This window comes from Pteropus alecto, unplaced genomic scaffold (genome assembly GCF_000325575.1).
Source record: "Pteropus alecto unplaced genomic scaffold, ASM32557v1 scaffold270, whole genome shotgun sequence".
NCBI lineage: Eukaryota > Metazoa > Chordata > Mammalia > Chiroptera > Pteropodidae > Pteropus > Pteropus alecto.
This window is the reverse complement of record NW_006430735.1, coordinates 4,882,216-4,901,948: the sequence shown is the minus strand read 5'-3', so window position 1 is coordinate 4,901,948 and position 19,733 is coordinate 4,882,216. Positions and strand designations below refer to the sequence as shown.

Here is a 19,733-nt window from a genome sequence, read left to right as displayed (position 1 = left end):
TCTATTAACTGAATCACCATTCTTTTACTTCTTACTCTCATCCCCACCCTCAACATGAATGACAAGTGTCAAGGTAAACAGAACTCTAGAATAGCTACCCTTACATGGCTGCATTCCAGCTAACAGGGTGCTTCCTCTCTAAGGGAAAGTGAGGCAGGAGACTTTGAAGGAGAATGGCGAGGGATCCAGAAAACAGAAACTCTTACCAAAAACCTTGATTGTAGTAGAACTCCTTAAGATTTTGCCAGGCCTGACTATGACGTGGCAAGAGAACTTCCGGTCATCATCATGAATTTGGACTGGAGAGAGGTAGAGCCCATAGTCCGTGCCTAGCTTGACTCTGTCTTTAAATAATGTGGAATTGCTGATGGAGTGATCTTCAGTAATAAGTATTTCCTGAGTTCCATTATCCTCCTGGTGAGAAAAATAATTACCAGTTATTGAGCACTCAGCTGTGCCAGCTCTGTGCTAGGTATTCCACATGTACTAATTCATTTATATCTTGTAAAAATAGAGATTATGAATGAAGAATTGAAATTAAGAGATATTTAATGTTACTAGACAAAGTTTCATTACACTTAACTTTCAGTTAAAAACTCCTGTCACCTTTTTCTAACATGAATAGAAACTTGCTGCTCTTCTGATTAGAACTTCCCCTTCGTAACTCTTTACAAGTTGCATATCTGGGATGGGATTTGGGAGGCACAGCACTGGGGGCTAATGGCAGATCATAATTCTCAGTTCAAGTTCAAAGTTCAGAAATCTTAATACTAAGATGTACTGAGGAGGCTGTATCAATTCTACTTATTAAATTTTCACCTGAATCGGATGATCAAAGTCACCCTCTCTTCCCAGCATTACTTCAGAAAAGGTCTCATTTTAGTTCTCCTCAGAGCCAGGACTCTAATGAGATAAGGAGACTCTCCTATGGCATGAAATTTAAGGAGGTATTAATTCTCTGGATCTTGTACGTGCAGGCTGGGCACCCGAAAGTGAGTGCTCCTTAAATTTTGTGCTGTAGGCTCCTCCTTGCCTTCTCACCTCAGTCTAGTCACTGTCTTTGCCCTTCTGCCTTATTTCTGTTTCTGTGCTACCTCAAAGAGGACACATGATGAGCAGGCTGGAAATGTTAATCTGAATTTTGGAGATTAGAGTTTATTTGGAGTACCTGGTTCCTTTATTCCATATCCTTTCTTGGGTTTGTGAGAAAAATCCCCATTATTCTTGCCCTACTCAGAATTTCTATAGACAAAAGGCCTGGGAGTGTCACAGTGTTGGTCAATGTCAGTAAATGTGCTAAGGACCCAGTGAGGAGGGTGCTCTTGAGGGGCTACAAGGGTAGAGGAAGGGTTATGTCCTCATACCCTTTAGTATGACTCAATCATCTTAATTGAGTTGCTTTGAAAACATTGATCCATAAGCTTCTTCTCTGGAGATTTGAACTCAGTTTTTCTGGGTTGAGACCCGGGTTGGGGCATTTTTTTTTTTTTAAAAAAAAGGCCCTCAGAGGAGCCAGGGCTGAGAACCACTCCTCTAACTCTAAACCACAGTTGAATCGTTATGCTCAGAAGCCAAGAGAAATGGAGGCAATCAAAGTTTACAAGAGTGAACGCTAATGTATCTGATGGGGCAGAAGTCGTAAAATAGTAAAAAAATGGAAATTTGTTACTTGGAATCTCTAGTTTAAAAAAATTAGACAGATTTCGGGTAGAAGAAATGAATGCCAGGTGAGTGAGAGAATTCTAGTATGGGCTGGGAGCTTAAACAGTGGAAACAGGAACGTAGACTTCTTAAATCGTTTATGTAGATATTTCCTGAATATACTTAGTAAAAACTCTTATGTAAGACACAATCTGTAAGTGATTATGGTTAACATTGGTGTCAGATTTATAAACAGATGTATATAAACAGTACTGCATGCAGAGAGAGAAGCATACGCTACTTAAGACGTTCTCTTAAGTAACATACATTCCTTTATACCCACATAAAGGGCTACTCTGTGCTGCTATCCTCTTGATGAAGAAGGGTAAAAAAAAATTAAAAGGAGAGAGTTTAAATTCTGGAAACAGGGACTCCAGAAAGACCCCTAAGTATTGGGTGGTGACAGCACAAAAAAGTGGAAGGCATTTCACTCAGCGTCTGCTAATCTGGAGACCAATAATTAAGGAGGCAGGCGCCCCCTGCAGGTCCTCCAGCACGAGTTGAATTTTACAGCTCCTGCTTTAAGCACAGGGACTGTTTTTATGAGGATCTTGAAGTTCAAAATGTTTCTTGGTCATTTAGTAAATGACTAGCCACCTGGAACATTTCCATCTGTCACTTTGTTGTGGGAAGAAAGGCAGTCAAAAGCTGAGGTTGGAGACTGGTGAGAAAAACTGCTTTTTCCTTTGTATTGTGACTAGCCAGGGTGGTTTCATGGATGGTGAAAAGATACCAAGGAAAAAAAAATTTTTTTCAAAAGTTGTTTTTTTGTTTGTTTTTGTTTTTCTGGGCAGTTAACTGTTGTAGAGGGAAGGGTTTGTTTCTTTGTTAGAAAAGATGGAATTCAGTTGCAAAGCATGCCCTGTAACCTACAACATCCAAAGATCCTAAGACAATCTAGAGTCTCAGTTATAAAAGGGCTGAGGCGAGAACCTGCATGTGAGTAGGTGACTTCACGGAGCAAATGGGAGGAGAGGTGGAAAAAACTAGTGCGAGCAAACAATGAAATGTCTAGAGCTGAGAGAGGGAGAAGTAATACCAATATTATGCTTTGACCACTACTAAAATTTTATATTCTTATTAATCATAGTTTAAATTTATTTAGAGCCTATTATATTTAAGGCACTATGCAAAGTTCTTTCAAGTCTTATCTTATTTGCTCCTTACAACAAAAAACTGAGGATAAGTAACTTCCTCAAAGGTCACACAAAGCAAAAGGTACTTAAGTCACAACATTAGAAAGCAGAGATGCCAAGGACAAGGAAGAAATAAACCTCAGCAATAACATGCATTAATGAAAACCAAACCATCACATAAAACTTTCTGGAGTATTAGAAATGACAAACAAAAGAAATTCTAGGAGGCCAGAGGCCTTTATATACTTTGTAGATCATTGAGGTGTGGGCAATTTGCTGATTAAAAGGGCCCTTGGGAGTCATATAGCCTATGACTAGGGTCATAGAGTATACTTCAACTCCCACCTGATACAGATGATCATAGGGTCTGCAGGAAACAGATTGATAAGGGTGGTGCGTTTGGAGTGGGTTGAGAATCAAAGAACTTGATCTGGTTTGAGTTGCCTTTTGTCCTCTTCTCGTTTTTCAAAGAAAAAATTTTGACAATTTTTTAAAATATTAACAAATATTTGTAGAACTTCCTAGGACTTTCAACTTGATGAACCTTTATGATTTAATGGGAAATGTAGATTGAACTAGCTAACCTACGCTAGTCCTGACACTCAATAGATGTGCAACAAATATGAGCTCACTGTCCTCCAGCTTCACTGATGATTGACCAGCTACCTGATGAGTATTCATTTTCTGCTTGACTAAATTGAGGAATTTTGGAGAGTAACAAAACTAACTCTTTAGAGATTAGTTTTAAATACAAACTGAGTATGAGCATGTGCTAAGTTACTTAGTTGCATTATCTTATTTATACCTACAATAATACTATGATGTCAATACTATAATGATCCCCTTTTAAAGATGAGGGGACTAAAACTTAGGTTAGACAACATATCTATAATATGACTTCTGAGACAAAAGGAAAAACGTATGCCCCTATGTGCACCTATCAAAATATCTTAACATATTTTGACCAAGCGGTAAAGCTAACAAAAACTCTACAATTAAAACTTTAAAAAAAAAAGACTGCATAAAGCCTACATTGCTCTATCTGTTCTCTTCTGTCAACTTTTATACATGTGCCCATGGGGGACATGATGCCATGAAGGCCCAGGAACCACAGGCTGATTGAAAAATACTGTTCCTTGAACAGTATAGCAGGGTGTCAAAACAAACAAACAACATTCCAATAAAATGTTGGAATTTTATTCATTATGGATTTTCCCTAAATTTTCATTTTAAAAAATATTTTATTAATGTTCTTAGCTTGATTATTGATTTTTTGGGGCACTCTCTTAAATTGTGCACTGAAGGTGAGGGCTCTACTCACCCTAATCCTAGGTCCTAGGTTACACAGCTAGTATAAGGTAAAAGCAGGACTTGAAAACAAGAATTTCCCTCCAAAATTCATGTTGTTAATGACTTTGCTATATATTGCCTCACAAAAATAGCAGAATGAACAATTCTTGTCCTTTCTGCTTAAAGTCTATTTGAGAAGAAATTCACAAGAAAAGCAAATACAAAATCAGACCCATAGAAAAGAAATAGATGCATATTTAAGTTACATACAGGTATTGGATAAACTACTTTGCATGATGAGAGCTGGGTCAAGTAATACTGAATCATGATTACGTCTTCCCTATGTTCCTTAAAGACCTCACAAACCTGAAAATAAGTGGTGGAAGGCTTCCTTTTTTTTTTTTTTTTTTTACTAGAAGCAGAATTTTCAATCCAGAAAAGGGGCCTTGGTACTATTTGATTTAGTGACATTATTTCATCTCTGAGATAGGCCAAGCTTCATGTTAGAGCTGGCTGTGTTGACCACAGCAAATGGCAGGTGTTGAGTGTATAGAACTCATTCAATAAATTCTGTTAACTGTATTGATTGCTACTTCTTTATCTACAAACTGCTTCCTATCTTCACATTTCCTCCATTTATTCCCCATCCATTCAGTGCTATCAAAGTAGCTGCTTGCAAAGCTCTTCGCATCCACTTTGTAAACAACAAAGACAATATTTTTCTAATCATCGAAATTGGTTGTCAACACTTTGTAGATTGCTTGCACTTTAATTTTGATCATGGTGAAGACAATTAAGGTCAGCTGTCACCAGGTAGAAGGTGACAGTTTTGTTTTCCGAACAGTGAAGCTTCCGGGCATGGGAAATCAGCATTGTTTATAGCACCATTTCATTTTCTGATTAAGTATAAAACATTGTAAATACTAAAGAAGAGTATATTGAAAGATGCATTTATAGATAAACTTTTATTTGTTCATTCATTTGTTTGGTTTTAGAATGTTAATTTTCTTTCCTTATTTTTGTTTTTACTTATTTTTATTTTTCAATTATTCTTGACATTTAATATTATAATAGCTTTGGGTATATAGCATAGTAGTTAGATATTTATATAAATTACAAAGTGATCCCCCTGGTTAGTCTAGTCTCCACCTGGCACCATACATAGTTATGAAAATATTATTGACTATATTCCCTATGCTGCATTTAAATCTCTGTGACTATTTTGTAAGTGCCATACTTTATCATCAGCAAATTATCTTCTTTCATTAGTAGGTTGTCTTTTAGTTTTGTTGATGGTTTCCTTCACTGAGCAAAAAATTTAGTTTGATGTGGTCCCATTTGTTTATTTTTTCTTTTGTTTCTGTTGCTCAAGGACATACATTAAAAAAAATTCATCCACTAAAGGGTTAATATCTAAAACTTATAAAGAACTTATAAAACCTAACACCAAAAAAAAAAAAAAATACAATTAAAAAATGGGCAGAGGACCTGAATAGACATTTCTCCAGAGGACTTATAGATGGCCAATAGACATGAAAAGATGTTCACTGTCACTAATCATCAGAGAAATGTAAATTAAAACCACAATGAGATATCACTTAACGTGTGTCAGATGGCTTTCATCAGTACATCAACAAACAACAAGTTTTGGTGAGGATATGAAGAAAAGGGAACCCTCGTGAACTGTTGGAGGGATTGCAAATTGGTACAGTCACTATGGAAATATTTTGGAGGTTCCTTGAAAAATCAAAAATAGAACTACCTTATGATTCAGCAATTTCATTTCTGGGTATTTTTCTGAAGAAATCTGAAATGCTAATTCAAAAAGATATATGGATCCCTATGTTCATTGCAGCATTATTTACAATAGCCAAGATATAGAAACAACCTAAATGTCTATTAATAGACAATTGAATAAAGAAGGTGTGGTACATCCATGGAATGGACTGTCACCCAATCATAAAAAGGAATGAAATCTTACCATTTGTGACAACATTGATAGACCTAGAGAGTATTACGCTAAGTGAAATAAGTCAGACAAAGAAAGGCAAAAACCATATGATCTCACTTATATGTGGAATCTAACGAATAGAACAACAGAAACAAAACAGAAACAGACTCATAGATACAGAGAACAAACTGATGGTTGGCAGCTAGGAGAGGGGTTGGGGGCTGAATGAAAAGGTGAAGGGATTAAGAAGTACAAATTAGTAGTTACAAAATAATCACAGGGATGTAAAGTAGAGCATAGGGAATGCAGTCAATAATATTGTAATAACTATGTATGGTGCCAAGTGGGTACTAGACTTTTATTGGAGGAACCACTTTATAAATTATATAAATGTCTAATCACTGTGCTGCACACCTGAAACTAATATAATATTGAATGTCAACTGTCATTGAAAATAAAAATAAATAAAAATAAAAAAGAAAGTTAACATCCCCAAAGCAAAATAGGTCAATAAATAAATTTTTATCTATAAATGTATCCTTTCAATATTTTGTTCTTTAATTTTTATATAAAACATCACAAATATTAAAGAAAAGTATATTGAAAAGAAAGATACGTTTATTAAAATTTAAAGAAATATAAGCATCTAGGCTCTAGTTATATGCCTTTATCACTAATATTGAACTATTTGCTGAAATATTCCTCTCCTCGTCATGATTTTAAAGAGAAAAATCGTGGGTTTCTCTTTATTCACAAACTTTGGGAACAAACATTTTCTCAACAACCCTCTCCCATATCAACTTGTACTCATAGATCCCAAGATCTTGGTGTTATTTCCTGGCTAATTGTTCTTTAATTATTCAGCTCAAACGTTATCTTTGAAAGACGTTTTCTCGGGTCCATCTAGTCAGAATCGAACTATATCCCCTGTATTTTTTACATTTTTTAATCAAAATTTTACTTCATAGTAGGAAATATGTCCAGTATAGTTTGTGTTTCTGAAGGTCACAGCACTCGAAACATATTCTCATATGTTTATTAGATCGAATTGAAATTTATACTGTGGGAAATCAGGACATTAGTTTGGAATGAAAACAGAATATTAGAGTGTATATAGAAGCTCGCAGAATTTCCCTGATGACTATTGCACATTTGTGCCCCAGGATATAAAATGAGAAAAAGATCACTTCTCCTTTATCTATCAACTGCATCCCATCTAAACACACTCATATTCTGTACTTTCTTATACATCACCCCATCATTCGCGTGGACACCAGTGTCCACTGAAGGGTTAACCTTGTGTGTTTACTTAATTATTTCTCACGCTAGATTGATGTTGGGTATCTTGTCTATTTGCATCTGATGACAGTCTACTTCAGTGTAGTCACAATCCTGGAATGTAAATTCCCCAAACGCAGAGGATACACTCCCTGAACACATTTAACACAGCCTTAGTATGGGATCAGATACACATACCAAATAATTTTCTAATGATAAACGAGGATCCCAATAATAACCTTTTTCCATGAGCGTCATAACTGAATTAATTAGATTTTATAAAATTCCACCTATAGGAAGACATGGCTTTTGTTTTCCAGTGACTTATATTAAAATAATTTTAGTTTGTAAAATTGTTTCCAAGATTTAACACGAGCTTGAAGTGGAAGCGTGTGCAGCTTCTCAGAGTTACTGAATTCAATATAGCAGGTTTCTGCCTTCCTGAGTTCATCTTCACCATCATCTCTGCTTTTAACCTTTTTCTAAAAGCCACAGTATATCATGGTTGTGAGAACAATTGACTTATCATTATAATTATTATTGCTAGTTCAACAAGATACTAAAAATCTAAAATAGGGATTTGAGAGGATATTTATGTCCTCTGCAGACCTATAACAGTTATGACATGAAGAGCTTCATTTTATTTCTTAATATGAGGAAATGAGATAATTTCATATCAGACTTGCTGAATCCCACAGGCGCCAAGAATGTGGAGCACAGATGTAAATCAGGGGAGCAAATAGATTTTGACATTTAAAAAGGGAATGCACAGTAGGAATTTAATCAGCACGTTTCCTAATATAATATTCCCTTTGAAGAGAAGTTTCTCTCAAAAAAGATTCCTCAAGTGTGCATGGTGATGCATTCTTTAAAGTGACAGCATGGCTTGAGGTTCTAACAGAAGTTTAGGACTCACTCTCTCAGCGTGTGACCTTAGGTGTACTTTCTCTGCCTCTCATTTATTCTAAATGTCCTGGCAGAATCCAAAGATAGTGTCTATTTAGCCTTCTCAGTTTCTTTAAAGAAAACTACTAGATAAGGATGCCTTATCAGTTATCTAGTCACTGATACTCGATGAACTGCTATTCATTAACCAAACAGCCAGCATCAATTTAGTGACCATCAATTTAATACGAGAAAAACATACAGGACTGTGAGGAAGGAGACAAAGAGAAACAGATCCTTTCAATTATTTACTGAGTGCCTATGTTCTAGGCACCATATCAAATCCTAGGGATTTTTGAAGCGAGCGATGCAGCTTTTTGCTCTGGAGATGCTCAGCGTCATATAAAAGACACAGGTCAAGTAAAAGGCTTTTTACATTTGTTTGGAAAAACGAATTATACACCTTTAAGATAAGACACTACAGATCAACTTATTAGCCTCCAAAAGCCTCCACAGTAAAATTTTATTAAACTTTATTAGGATTTATTATTATTAAACTTTATTATGCCCATAGATATTTGAATTTATGAAAATTAGAATGAAAACTTTTTACCTATTGGTGGAAACTATTAAAAATGTAAATAAGGTATAGAAAGTTTATTTCTCTAACTGTAATGTTAGTATAGTGGGTTTCTGCCCTCCTGAGGTCATTCCATTATAATTTTTTTAAGAACTACATTGTATTACATTTGTTAAGAAAAATGGACTTATATTAACGAGAGGCATAATATCCAGAAAACTTACATTTTAAAAAACAATCCTATGAAGGGAAAAGAATGTTTTCTGACAAAGAGACATTGTAGACTTTAGAATAGTTTGAAGATGTTATTTTAGAATATTTTTTTCTTTTTATACTACTGACCAAAAAAAAAAAAAAAAAATGTAGATAAGGAAAAATATCAGTAGGCTATTTTTTAAGGCCCACTTGTAAGTCAGTTATCTTGGATTTGCCACAGACCCAGAGGAATCTTTTTATGTGAAAGGTCTAGTTTCCAGGACATTCCATAAAAATCTAAGAAACTTATAATACAAATGATAAATCATGGAAATACAATATTTTACAAACTATAGACCTGCTACATTAATAGAGATCAATGAGTTATGCAGAATTTTAAAATTTTGTGTTTTTATTGTGATGACTATCTAAAAAATTAACCATATTCTGGATCACCTAAATGAATACCCTCTTATATAATTCTCAAAATTGTGTTTATAATTATAATTCTCTTAGTTTTGTGTTATCATCCGATTTAACAGTATTAGAGGTCTGCTATACATACTGACTAATACCTGCTTCTCATCCAGTATGCTTTCCTATTATTATTTGTTATTCATTTTTACTGCATTAATATTTAAAGATTATTGCAGTTATTCACTGAAAAGGGCAACACTTACCACCGACCATGCAAAGGTGAACTCAGATGAAATTTCTGAGGAGATATTTTGAAAGCATGGTATTTCCAGAGTCTCATTTATCTCTATTTCTATTGTATTGTTGCTTCTCCATTCATCCTGTGTAACTGTAACAAAACATAAGGTGGAAAAGACATAGATCTGTGGCTGGTTTATAAGGTGATTTTTTTCAAAGAAATAAGAATAGTTTAAATATGGTCCTAATCGTATAAATGGCAAAACACAGAGCCATCGAGAAGTTTGCTTATCACTAAAAAATTATTGGGAATCTATCCTCTTAGAATCCAGCTCAAAATGTGGCATGTTCCTTTGCTTTATCCCCAAATTAGTGCTTTAGTTGTCAGATCATATTTCCTTAATCAAATAGAATATAAAACTTTATAACCTAGTCGCTAATTCTCTTTTCAGAATTTTTAGTAAACTAATTTTTTTTTAAGTCTGTGAACCTAAAACAGCAAAATTGAGCAGAAACACAGAGAGCTCCCTTGACGCCATGCTTGTAGCCTCCCCCACTATTAACTTCCCTAACCACACTGGTACATTTGTTATAATTGATGAACCTACACTGACATATCATTAGCACCCAAAGTGCATAGTTTATTTACATTAAATTTCACTCTTGGTGCTGTATATTCTTGAGTTTTGACAAATGTATAATGATATGTGTCCACCATTGCAGTATCATACAGAATAATTTTCCTACCCTAAAAATCATCTGTGCTCTGCCTATCCATCCCTCCCTCCCACAAACTCTTGACAATCAACTGATCTTTTTACTGTTTTCATAATTTTTTCTATAGAGCTTATAAACATTCTTTTGTAGAAGGAATGATACTAAAAATATATATAAAGAAACCAAGGAATTAACGAACAATTTTCATTGTTAAAGTGATATGAGATAAATATCTGTTCTCTAGTCTTTGGGGGGAAAGTTTTATATATATGTATATGTGTGTGTGTGTGTGTGTGTATGTACATTCATCCATTTGTGACTAAACTATAACATCAAATGATAATTTTTTAAATGGAAACAACTCTATCATCCAAATATCCTGAAAATCTTATTTTCATTTTTTCTAAATCTTGTTTGCATGTGTTTTTTCATGTTTTGCAATTACATGAAACAGCAAATGTTACCGATATTTGTACTTAACAATGTTTTGCATGATTCTTAAACTATTTGTGGTTGACGTTTTAGAGGCTTAATGTCATCCATCATGTATACCCAGCATCATTTGTTTAGTCACTTCCAATTACTGAATTGTTTGCTCTTTTAGTTTGGATTTTTACTTTGTTTAAACTATTAGAATCTATGTAGCAAAGATCATCTTTATACTAATAACTTTCTTCTGACCATTCAACTACTTAAGGAAAATTCCCAGAAGTATGATTAATGGATCATGGAATATGAACTTTCTTCTTCTTATTAATAGTGTGTGTGTGTGTATTTATATATATATTTTTAAGTGGAATATTTCTCAGCTTGAGATTGTTATATCTAGCTTTTAGAACTTTGTTAAATTTTAACCTCGCTTCAGTTTTAGCTATCCTCTTTACTGATAAGTCTTTCCTCTTCTTACCCTTAATTAAAACAAGACCTTCCTATTAGGGCACATCTTCTTGGCATCATTCTCAAATAGTGGTTGTTTATTTTCTTGTATCTTTATTTCTTCATGATCAGGAGGTGGGGTCAGTTACTTTCTTGCTCTCCATTGATGCTTCCAACTATTACTTTATCTCCACAATTTAAAAGAAAAAAAGCACTGTCCTTAATGGTTAAAGGCATTGAGCTATAACAGTACTTCCAAATGGAGTTGTTTGTATACCATCATCACATTTTTTTGCCATATTTACATACCACCATTACTACTATTTAATTTTATACTTTAAATTATTGTGATTGTTTTACTTACATAAATTTATTTTAGACAGAGACTTATCTAGGCATTTAATATTTGTGTAGTCCATGAAATCCACTTGATATGTTAATTATATTTTAATGTACCTTACCCAAACATACGAGTATCGAATTTTTGTAAAGTTTGTCCAGATTCTGAGATTGTTGTTAAAGAATTAAGAATATATCAAAAACAATAAATTAAAAATATAATGTCAGAAATTAAGTACTAATTTGATGGGAATGAAAATTTATTGGACATCACAAAAGATAGATTCATGAGTTGAAAAATAAGTCAATAGAAAATTTCTAAAGTGAACCACAGAAAAAAGTAGAAAATATAGAAAAACATTAGGGATATGTATTAATTAAAAAGCATGCAAGCGTTAGAAATAACATGATTGAATTTCTATATAACCTAGAAACGGGGAAAATTTTTCTTAACTATGACTCAGAATCAGAACCATCAAGGAAAAAAGAGTGATAAGTTTTATTTCATAAAAGTAAGTTTTATTCTGTGCTGGAAATAATATAAGAAAGTAAGGATAGATGACAAACTAGGAAATATTTGCAACTTACATCACAAAGGGTTAATAGCTTTTATATACGGGACACTTTCAGCATAAAGATAATAACCGTAATGAATTCAAACTCATTAATATTTTTAAATTCATGTGAATGCATGATACTTAACACAAAATACTTATTGCCACCTAAAAGTAAGAGTGAATCAATTCATTTTAAATCTGGTAAAAAGAAGGCATTAAGAATCAATTCTGCTTTTCTTTTCAAAACTGTTCATCTAGTAAATAATTTTTTGATGCGAAGAATTTTGTCTTTATAGAAATACTTCAGCTAACAAATGAAAGAATAATAAAATTAGAACATCACTATTTAGCAACCCATAATGAACTAATGAATCTCAGTAATACTCATCAGTGGCTGTTTATATTACATGGCCAGACATATGTCTCTGATGTAACTATACAACATCATCTATGAAGTACTCATGCCAAAAAATAAAAACAACAACAACAAAAACCTTAATGTGATCAAATGTCTCTGAACATAATTAAAAGATGAAAGAGGAACATGGAAATAACGTGGGAATGTAAGAGCAAAATACAGACTATGGTTAATTCTATAGGACAAATAATCAAGTTTACTCAACAAACACATTGCAAAAGAAAAATAAAAAATGTCAGATAGCCTTCAGGTTTAAAAATATTTATTAAATGATCACAATAAATTGAGTTTGTCTGGATCCTAACTCGAACAAAATGTAAAAATAAAAATTGGGGCCAACTGGATATTAGATGACATTAAGGACCTACTATTTTTATTAGTTCTGGCAGTGGTTTTATGGCTGTATATTTTTTACTACATTCTTATGTTTTTAAGATTCATTCTAAAACGAATAGGACATCTTGGATTTTCTTCAAAATAATCTAAGAGGGAAGAAGTTGATAAGGGTTTAAATGAAATGAGATTGTCTATGAGTTGATAATTTTTGAAGTTGTATGTTCAGTACATGAGAGCTCATGATGCTGTTCAATATAACTTTCTATTTGTTTGAAATTTTCCACAATTAGAGGTTTTTAAGTTTTTTTCATGAATCACCTAAAACCATCTTGAGTACTGCTGTAACACATTTTGAGAAATACAATCCCTCTTTTCCCCAATTAATTGCTATTATTTTCTAATCCAGAGGTTGTAAAACTGTGGCCTGTGGGCCAAATTTGTCTTGCTGTCTGATTTTGTAAGTAAAGTTCTATTGAAAAACAGCCAGACCCATTCACTTACATATTGTCTATAAGTGCTTTTATGCTCTGAAGGCAGAGCTGAATAGTTGTGACAGAGATTGTGTGGACCACAAAGCCTAAAGTATTTACTATCTAGCCCTTCAGAAAAAAAGTTTAAGGACGTTTGCTCTAATCTCCCAATCATCATCCATTATTCTTTGAAGAGGTCGATACCTAGATTGCGATCCCCTTACCCAGCCTAAACTCTGATATAATCCTGAGTGATTTCAGTGACCATACAGATGACTTATCTAATATCTGGCCTCTTAGTTCTTCTCATTCTCATCTCCACTAACTGTCCCTACTCAGTTTCAGCCATTCACTCTTACAATCACATCTTGGACCTATCGTCATGCATACTTGCTCCACCTACAAAAATCACTAATTCAAATTTATAAACACCTTTTCCTTCAGTTTGTTTGTGCAAATAGTGCTATCTCATCTGTTCCATCTCTATTAGTACCATCTTGACTAGTCCCATTCTCTCTACTTTCTCCCATTCTTTTTAATACCTCAAATCCCTTGGCTCAATGTTTGTTTGTTTTTTCACCAATCGAAAGAGAATCCAACTGTAGTAGACTCCAACTATTTACTTTGTAATGCCTTGACCCATTGCCAAGCACTGCTGGTGAAAGGCATAGTGCAAATTGATTTTGTTACACTTTCATGCCATAACCAAAGAAATGGTCAACATTGACCAAAAATCCAAATACATCTACATAGTGATGTATCGATAAAAAATATCCATAAAAAATATTTTAATTCTCCATTCTCTTTTTCTGAAGCCTCCTTTTTTACCCAAAGATGATTTTGTTTGCCATATTAGAAAAACATATAGAAGATGGCACCTCCTTTATTATATGTACTCACCCTATTTTCTCTTCTGTTCCAAAACAAAACAAAACAAAACAAAACAAAACAAAAACCTGTCCTTTTTTCCATTTCAAGATAATCCTACTATTGATGTTATAGATATCATTGCCCCCATCTTCTCAGAAACCTCTCAGTTCATATATTTTATTTTATCTATGGTATATTTAGCGACTCTCTTTCAACTGTATCTTGCCCATTGGCTTTGAAGCATAGTCAAGTGTCTTGCATTAATTTAAACCACCACCACCCTTATGAGAACCCTCATTTGAGCACTCATACCTTTCCCATTATTACTGACAAATTTCTTAGAAATTGTGTCAATATTTGCTGTCTTCATTTCTTTGATTCCTACTCATGCCTCTTCTACCATCAGTCTTACTTCCAACTCCATAACACCACAAAAACAGTTGTTAAGATGATCAATAAATTCTATGTTCCTAAATACAATCCAATAACAGTTTTGTCCACTCAGAACATCAGAATCAATGGCTACTCCTTTTGTGAAATAATATTTTCATTCTAAGTTTTTATAACCCAACACTCTCTGATTTTACCATCCATCACCATAGACTCTGTTGAAGGACCACATTGCTTTTCTCACTTTATTTTTTTCTCCCTAGATGATTTTTTTCACTCTCACAATTTCAGTTAGCACCCACACTCACATGGCTCACCAATTTGTATCTTCAGCTTAACTCTCTCTCCTAGATCAGAAATTGTATATCTAGTTGTCACCTGAAATTTTCTGTATATTTCAACATCGTGTCTAACTCAACATGTACAAAGTGAAATTGAAAATAATCCCTGCATAATCTGATCATCTTCTAGTGTTTCCTAACACAATGAGTAAGTCCCCCATTTTTTTCTGTTTCACTTATTTGAAACCAAAGCATCATTCTTGACAGTGCTTTCTATTCCTCACTCCACATATGCAATCCACCACCAAACCCTGTAGTTTGAATCTCCTAAACATGTTTCTAGTCTGCACATTCCTCTCCATCTGCCTCACTGCCATTTTTCTCAATGTTACCAGTATCTCTCACCTAGATTTCCGTCCTTGTCCCTAACTATCTTCTCTGTCTCTCTCCAATCCATTTTCTATACTTTGGCTACTATAATCTTTTTATAATAAAAAACAAAACAACTAGTTTTCAATTAGTTTCCACAATTTTTAGAATAAAAACGGAACTTAACCAGATTAATCAATCTCTCTAGTTCCATCTTTAACTGCTTCCTTTTTAATTTTTTGCTCTTTTTAAAAGCCATACCTTTTTAAAATTCCTCGACAAAATGAAAAAGCAACCTAACAAATGGGAGAAAATATTTGCAAATCGTATATCTGATAAGGGGTTAATATTCAAAATCTATAAAGAACTAATACTACTCATACAGTTTTCATATTTTTATCCTACCATTGAGTCTTTGCATGTCCTATTCCCTGTAAAGCTGTGTTTCCCACCTTCACCTGGTTAATGCCTACTCAAGCATCACTTTTCCAGGAAACCATTCTTGAATTTTCTATTATACTCTCTGATAACAGTCTACTTTACTTTCTTACTGAAGAACACCTCTCACTGTTGCAATTTGACATTCATCTGCTTATTTGATTAATGTCTGTCTCTTTCCATTGGAGTTCCTGATTCCTGAGGGCAGAGTCATGTTTGTATAGCATACCACTTTATCCCTCATGTCTAGCACTATAAGCACTTAAAAATATCTGGATAAAAACCAAATACAAGAATTTAAGAAGAGTCAATATTCAAGTTCAAGAACAAACTATGCTATAAAAACTGATACATAAATCAATGGAATAGATTAGAGAGTCCAGAAATAAACCTACACATATGTGAATGATTAATTTACAAAATGGAACCACGAATATTCAATCAGGAAAGGACAGTTTCTTGAATAAATGGTGTTGAAAAAAACTGAACAGACAAAGAATGAAACTGGACCCCTATCTTATACCTTGCACAAAAATCAACACAAGATGGATTAAAAACTTGAATTTAAGACCTAAAACCATAAAACTTCTAGAAGAAGACATAGGGAATAATCTCCTTGACATTGGTCTTGGCAATTATTATTATTATTGTTTTTGTGTTTGACACAAAAGCAAAGGTAACACAAGGGAAAATCAACAAGTGGAACTATATCAAACTAAAAAGCTTCTGTACAGCAAAGAAAATTATCAACAAAATGAAAAGGCAACCTACTGAATGTGAGAAAATATTGGCAAATCATATATCTGATTTGATAACCCCTTATACATATCATATAAGGGGTTAATATCCAAAATAAAGAACTCATACAACTCAATAACAAAAAAAAATCTGATTTAAAAATGGGCAACAGAACTGAATAGACATTTTTCAAAGAAGGCATACAAATGGCCAACAGACATATGAAAAGGTGCTCAGCAACACAAATTATCATGGAAATGCAAATCAAATCCACAATGAGCTATCATCTCACACTTGTTAGAATGACAAGTATCCAAAAGATAAGAGATAACAAGTGTTGATGAGCATATGGAGAAAAGGTGGCCTTTGCAGACTGTTGGTGAGAACGTAAATTGATATGGCCACTATGAAAAACAGAATGGAGGATTCTCAAAAAATTAAAAATAGAGCTACCATATTATTCAGCAATTACACTTCTGGGTATATATCTGAAGGAAAATGAAATTACTATCTAAAAAAAAATCTGCATCTCATGTTCATTACAGCATTATTTGTATTAGCCAAGATATGAAAACAACCTAAATTTCCATCAGTGAATAAAGAGATAAAGAAAATGTTCTAATATGCAATAAAATATTATTCAGCCATAAAAAAGGAAATCCTGCCATTTGAGACAGCATGGATGGACCTTGAAGACATTATGCTAAATGAAATAAATAAGACAGAGAGGCACGAATACTACATGATCTCACCTATATGTGGAATTTAAAATAATAAAATAAAAATGAACTCATAGATACAGAGAATAGATTGGTGGTAGCCAGAGGCTGGGTGTGGGGAGTATTGGGGCAATAGGTAAAGATAGTCAAAAGGTATAAACTTCCAATTATAATATAAAGCTTTTATTGTAATCAGGGAAATTAAAGCCACATTGTACTCTTATAATGAATCCTGATAATTACAAATTTTAAAATGCATCAAAATTTTATAATATGAAGCATCTTGGGATCCAAGAAGATTCACATCAAGGAAAAATCAATTACAGTAACCCAAGGCTTAACTCAAAGAACTTTCTTGGAATAACTCAAAAGCTCCTAACCTAAGAGAAATCCTGTCAAGTGAAAATGAATAAATAGCAAACACCAAACTGTTTATTACATTCCTACCCTCATCCACAGCCTCAGAACACTAACATACACACAGGAACAAAATACTTTGGAAAGAGAAAAGAATGCCTTCTCAGATAGGCCCTCAGGGAATAGAGGACAGGATTTAGATACCGCTGTGTGAACAGACAGAAAGAAAACAGGAAGTGGTCCCAACTGCCTCTGGTCTCTCAGCATTTTTGTATTTAGATCTTGTATGCCACTTCAATTTGCATTTGTTTATGTACACCATAAATATTTGCACTTTATATGTGCCTTGCTTACCCAACTAGCTTGTAAACTTTAAGATCTCGCAGAGATGTAAGAGAGAAATGGCACAAGAGAAGAAGTGGGAGAAGATCAAAAGAATAGAGGGGAAGATATGTCATTGCTTGGGGACTAGACAGAGCTTTGGAATGGCAATTGCCTCATCTGAATGAAGTGTCTATCCCTTAGCTCTATGCCAGGCTTACATTTTTGGTCATTCTGTGATGAAGGATTTTTTTTCCCTTTCTGTTTTGCTCTTTTCTATTTTGCTCCCTTCATACCCAAATACACAATACCAAAACCGTTTCCTTAACACTGAGGCCATTGTTTTTCATTGACTCAGTTGACTGGCAGCAAAGCTATAATCAGAAGATTGGGAATCTTCTTCTTTTCTTCTTTTCTCCTCGTCCTCCTCGTCCTCCTCGTCCTCCTCGTCCTCCTTCTCCTCCTCCTCCTCCTCCTCCTCCTCCTCCTCCTCCTCTTCTGCTTCTGCTGCTTCTGCTGCTTCTGCTTTCCTCTTCTGCTTCCTCTTCTGCTTCCCATCTTTCTTCTTCTTCTTCTTCTTCTTCTTCTTCTTCTTCTTCTTCTTCTTCTTCTTCTTCTTCTTCTTCTTCTTCTTCTTCTTCTTCTTCTTCTTCTTCTTAATTTATTTTCAATTAGAATTCATAGCCAATATTATTTTATATTAGTTTCCGGTGTATAGCAAAGTGGTTAGACATTTACATAATTTACAAAGTGTTCCCCATCCCCAGTTTGATAAGGCTAGTACCCACTTGGCATTATACACAGTTATTACAATATCATTGACTATATTCCCTATGCTGTACTTTACAACCCCTTGACTATTTCAAAACTACCAATTTGTACTTCTTAATCCCTTCACCTTTTTCACCCATGCCCCTAACTCCCTTCCCATCTGGCAACTATCAGTTTGTTCTCCATATCTATTAGTCTGTTTCTGTTTTGTTTGTTTATTTTTATTTTTATTCTTTCTGGATTCCACATATAAGTCAAGTCATATGGTATTTGTCTTACCCTGCTTGACTTATTTCACTTAGCATAATTCCTTTTGAGTCCATCCATGTTGTCACAAATAGTAAGATTTCATTCTTTTTTATGGCTAAGTAATATTGCATTGTATATATGTACCACATCTTTTTATCTAATTGAGAAGACTGGGAATTTTCCAACCACACGGAATACAGACATAGCTTCTGTCTCTCTATTGATTTGCAGTTTTTAGTAGCTACAAATTTTGTTTCTTGGGTTGCCCTTTATTTTAAGAAACACGTGTTCCTTAAAGGCAACACTACTCTTCTTTCTGGATAACACACTATCACTTCTCCACTGCTGTCTTCATGTTGAAGACATAGCCTATTTCATATAGGACACTTATCCTATTTCCTATATCAAACCATGTTGCCAGTTCTTGGTGGAGTCCTCAGAATATGTAATAGTATGGTTTACGAATCTAGGCAGAAGTTACAAAATCTATGTCTAAAGCCAAGGTCAATGTGTATTTGTACTAATGTATGTCAAATGTCCTATTGGGTTCCAAATTAAGCAAGTATAAAAAGAGAGGGAGGAGAACTCATTTTTAATAAGAACTGAGAAATAGAGTTCACTCATTCTTATATTATTATTTTTAATAAAAACTACCATTCACTAAACTCTTTTCCTTTGGCAGGAGCTATGTTAAGTGTTTTACACAGAATATCTCATTTATCATGAAAATAATGGTATATATGAAGGGGGTATTACATTGTCTATATTTGTTATATGAGGAAACCTGAACTTAGAGACTTAAAATAACTTGGCAAAGATTATATATATGGGTGTGTATATACATGTG

General features: G+C 33.9%; 1 protein-coding gene across 1 annotated transcript in view; it reads right to left on the bottom strand.

Moving 5' to 3' along the window:
• Window positions 1–19,733, bottom strand: part of CD96 (CD96 molecule) — a 90,798-nt gene that overhangs the window by 66,913 nt on the left and 4,152 nt on the right. Inside the window, exons 3-4 of the mRNA XM_006905452.3 lie at window positions 9,697–9,821; window positions 207–414 (exon numbers count right to left, since the gene is read on the bottom strand). Of these exons, the coding sequence (XP_006905514.1) occupies window positions 207–414; window positions 9,697–9,821 (333 nt within the window). The remainder of the gene's footprint in view (window positions 1–206; window positions 415–9,696; window positions 9,822–19,733) is intronic.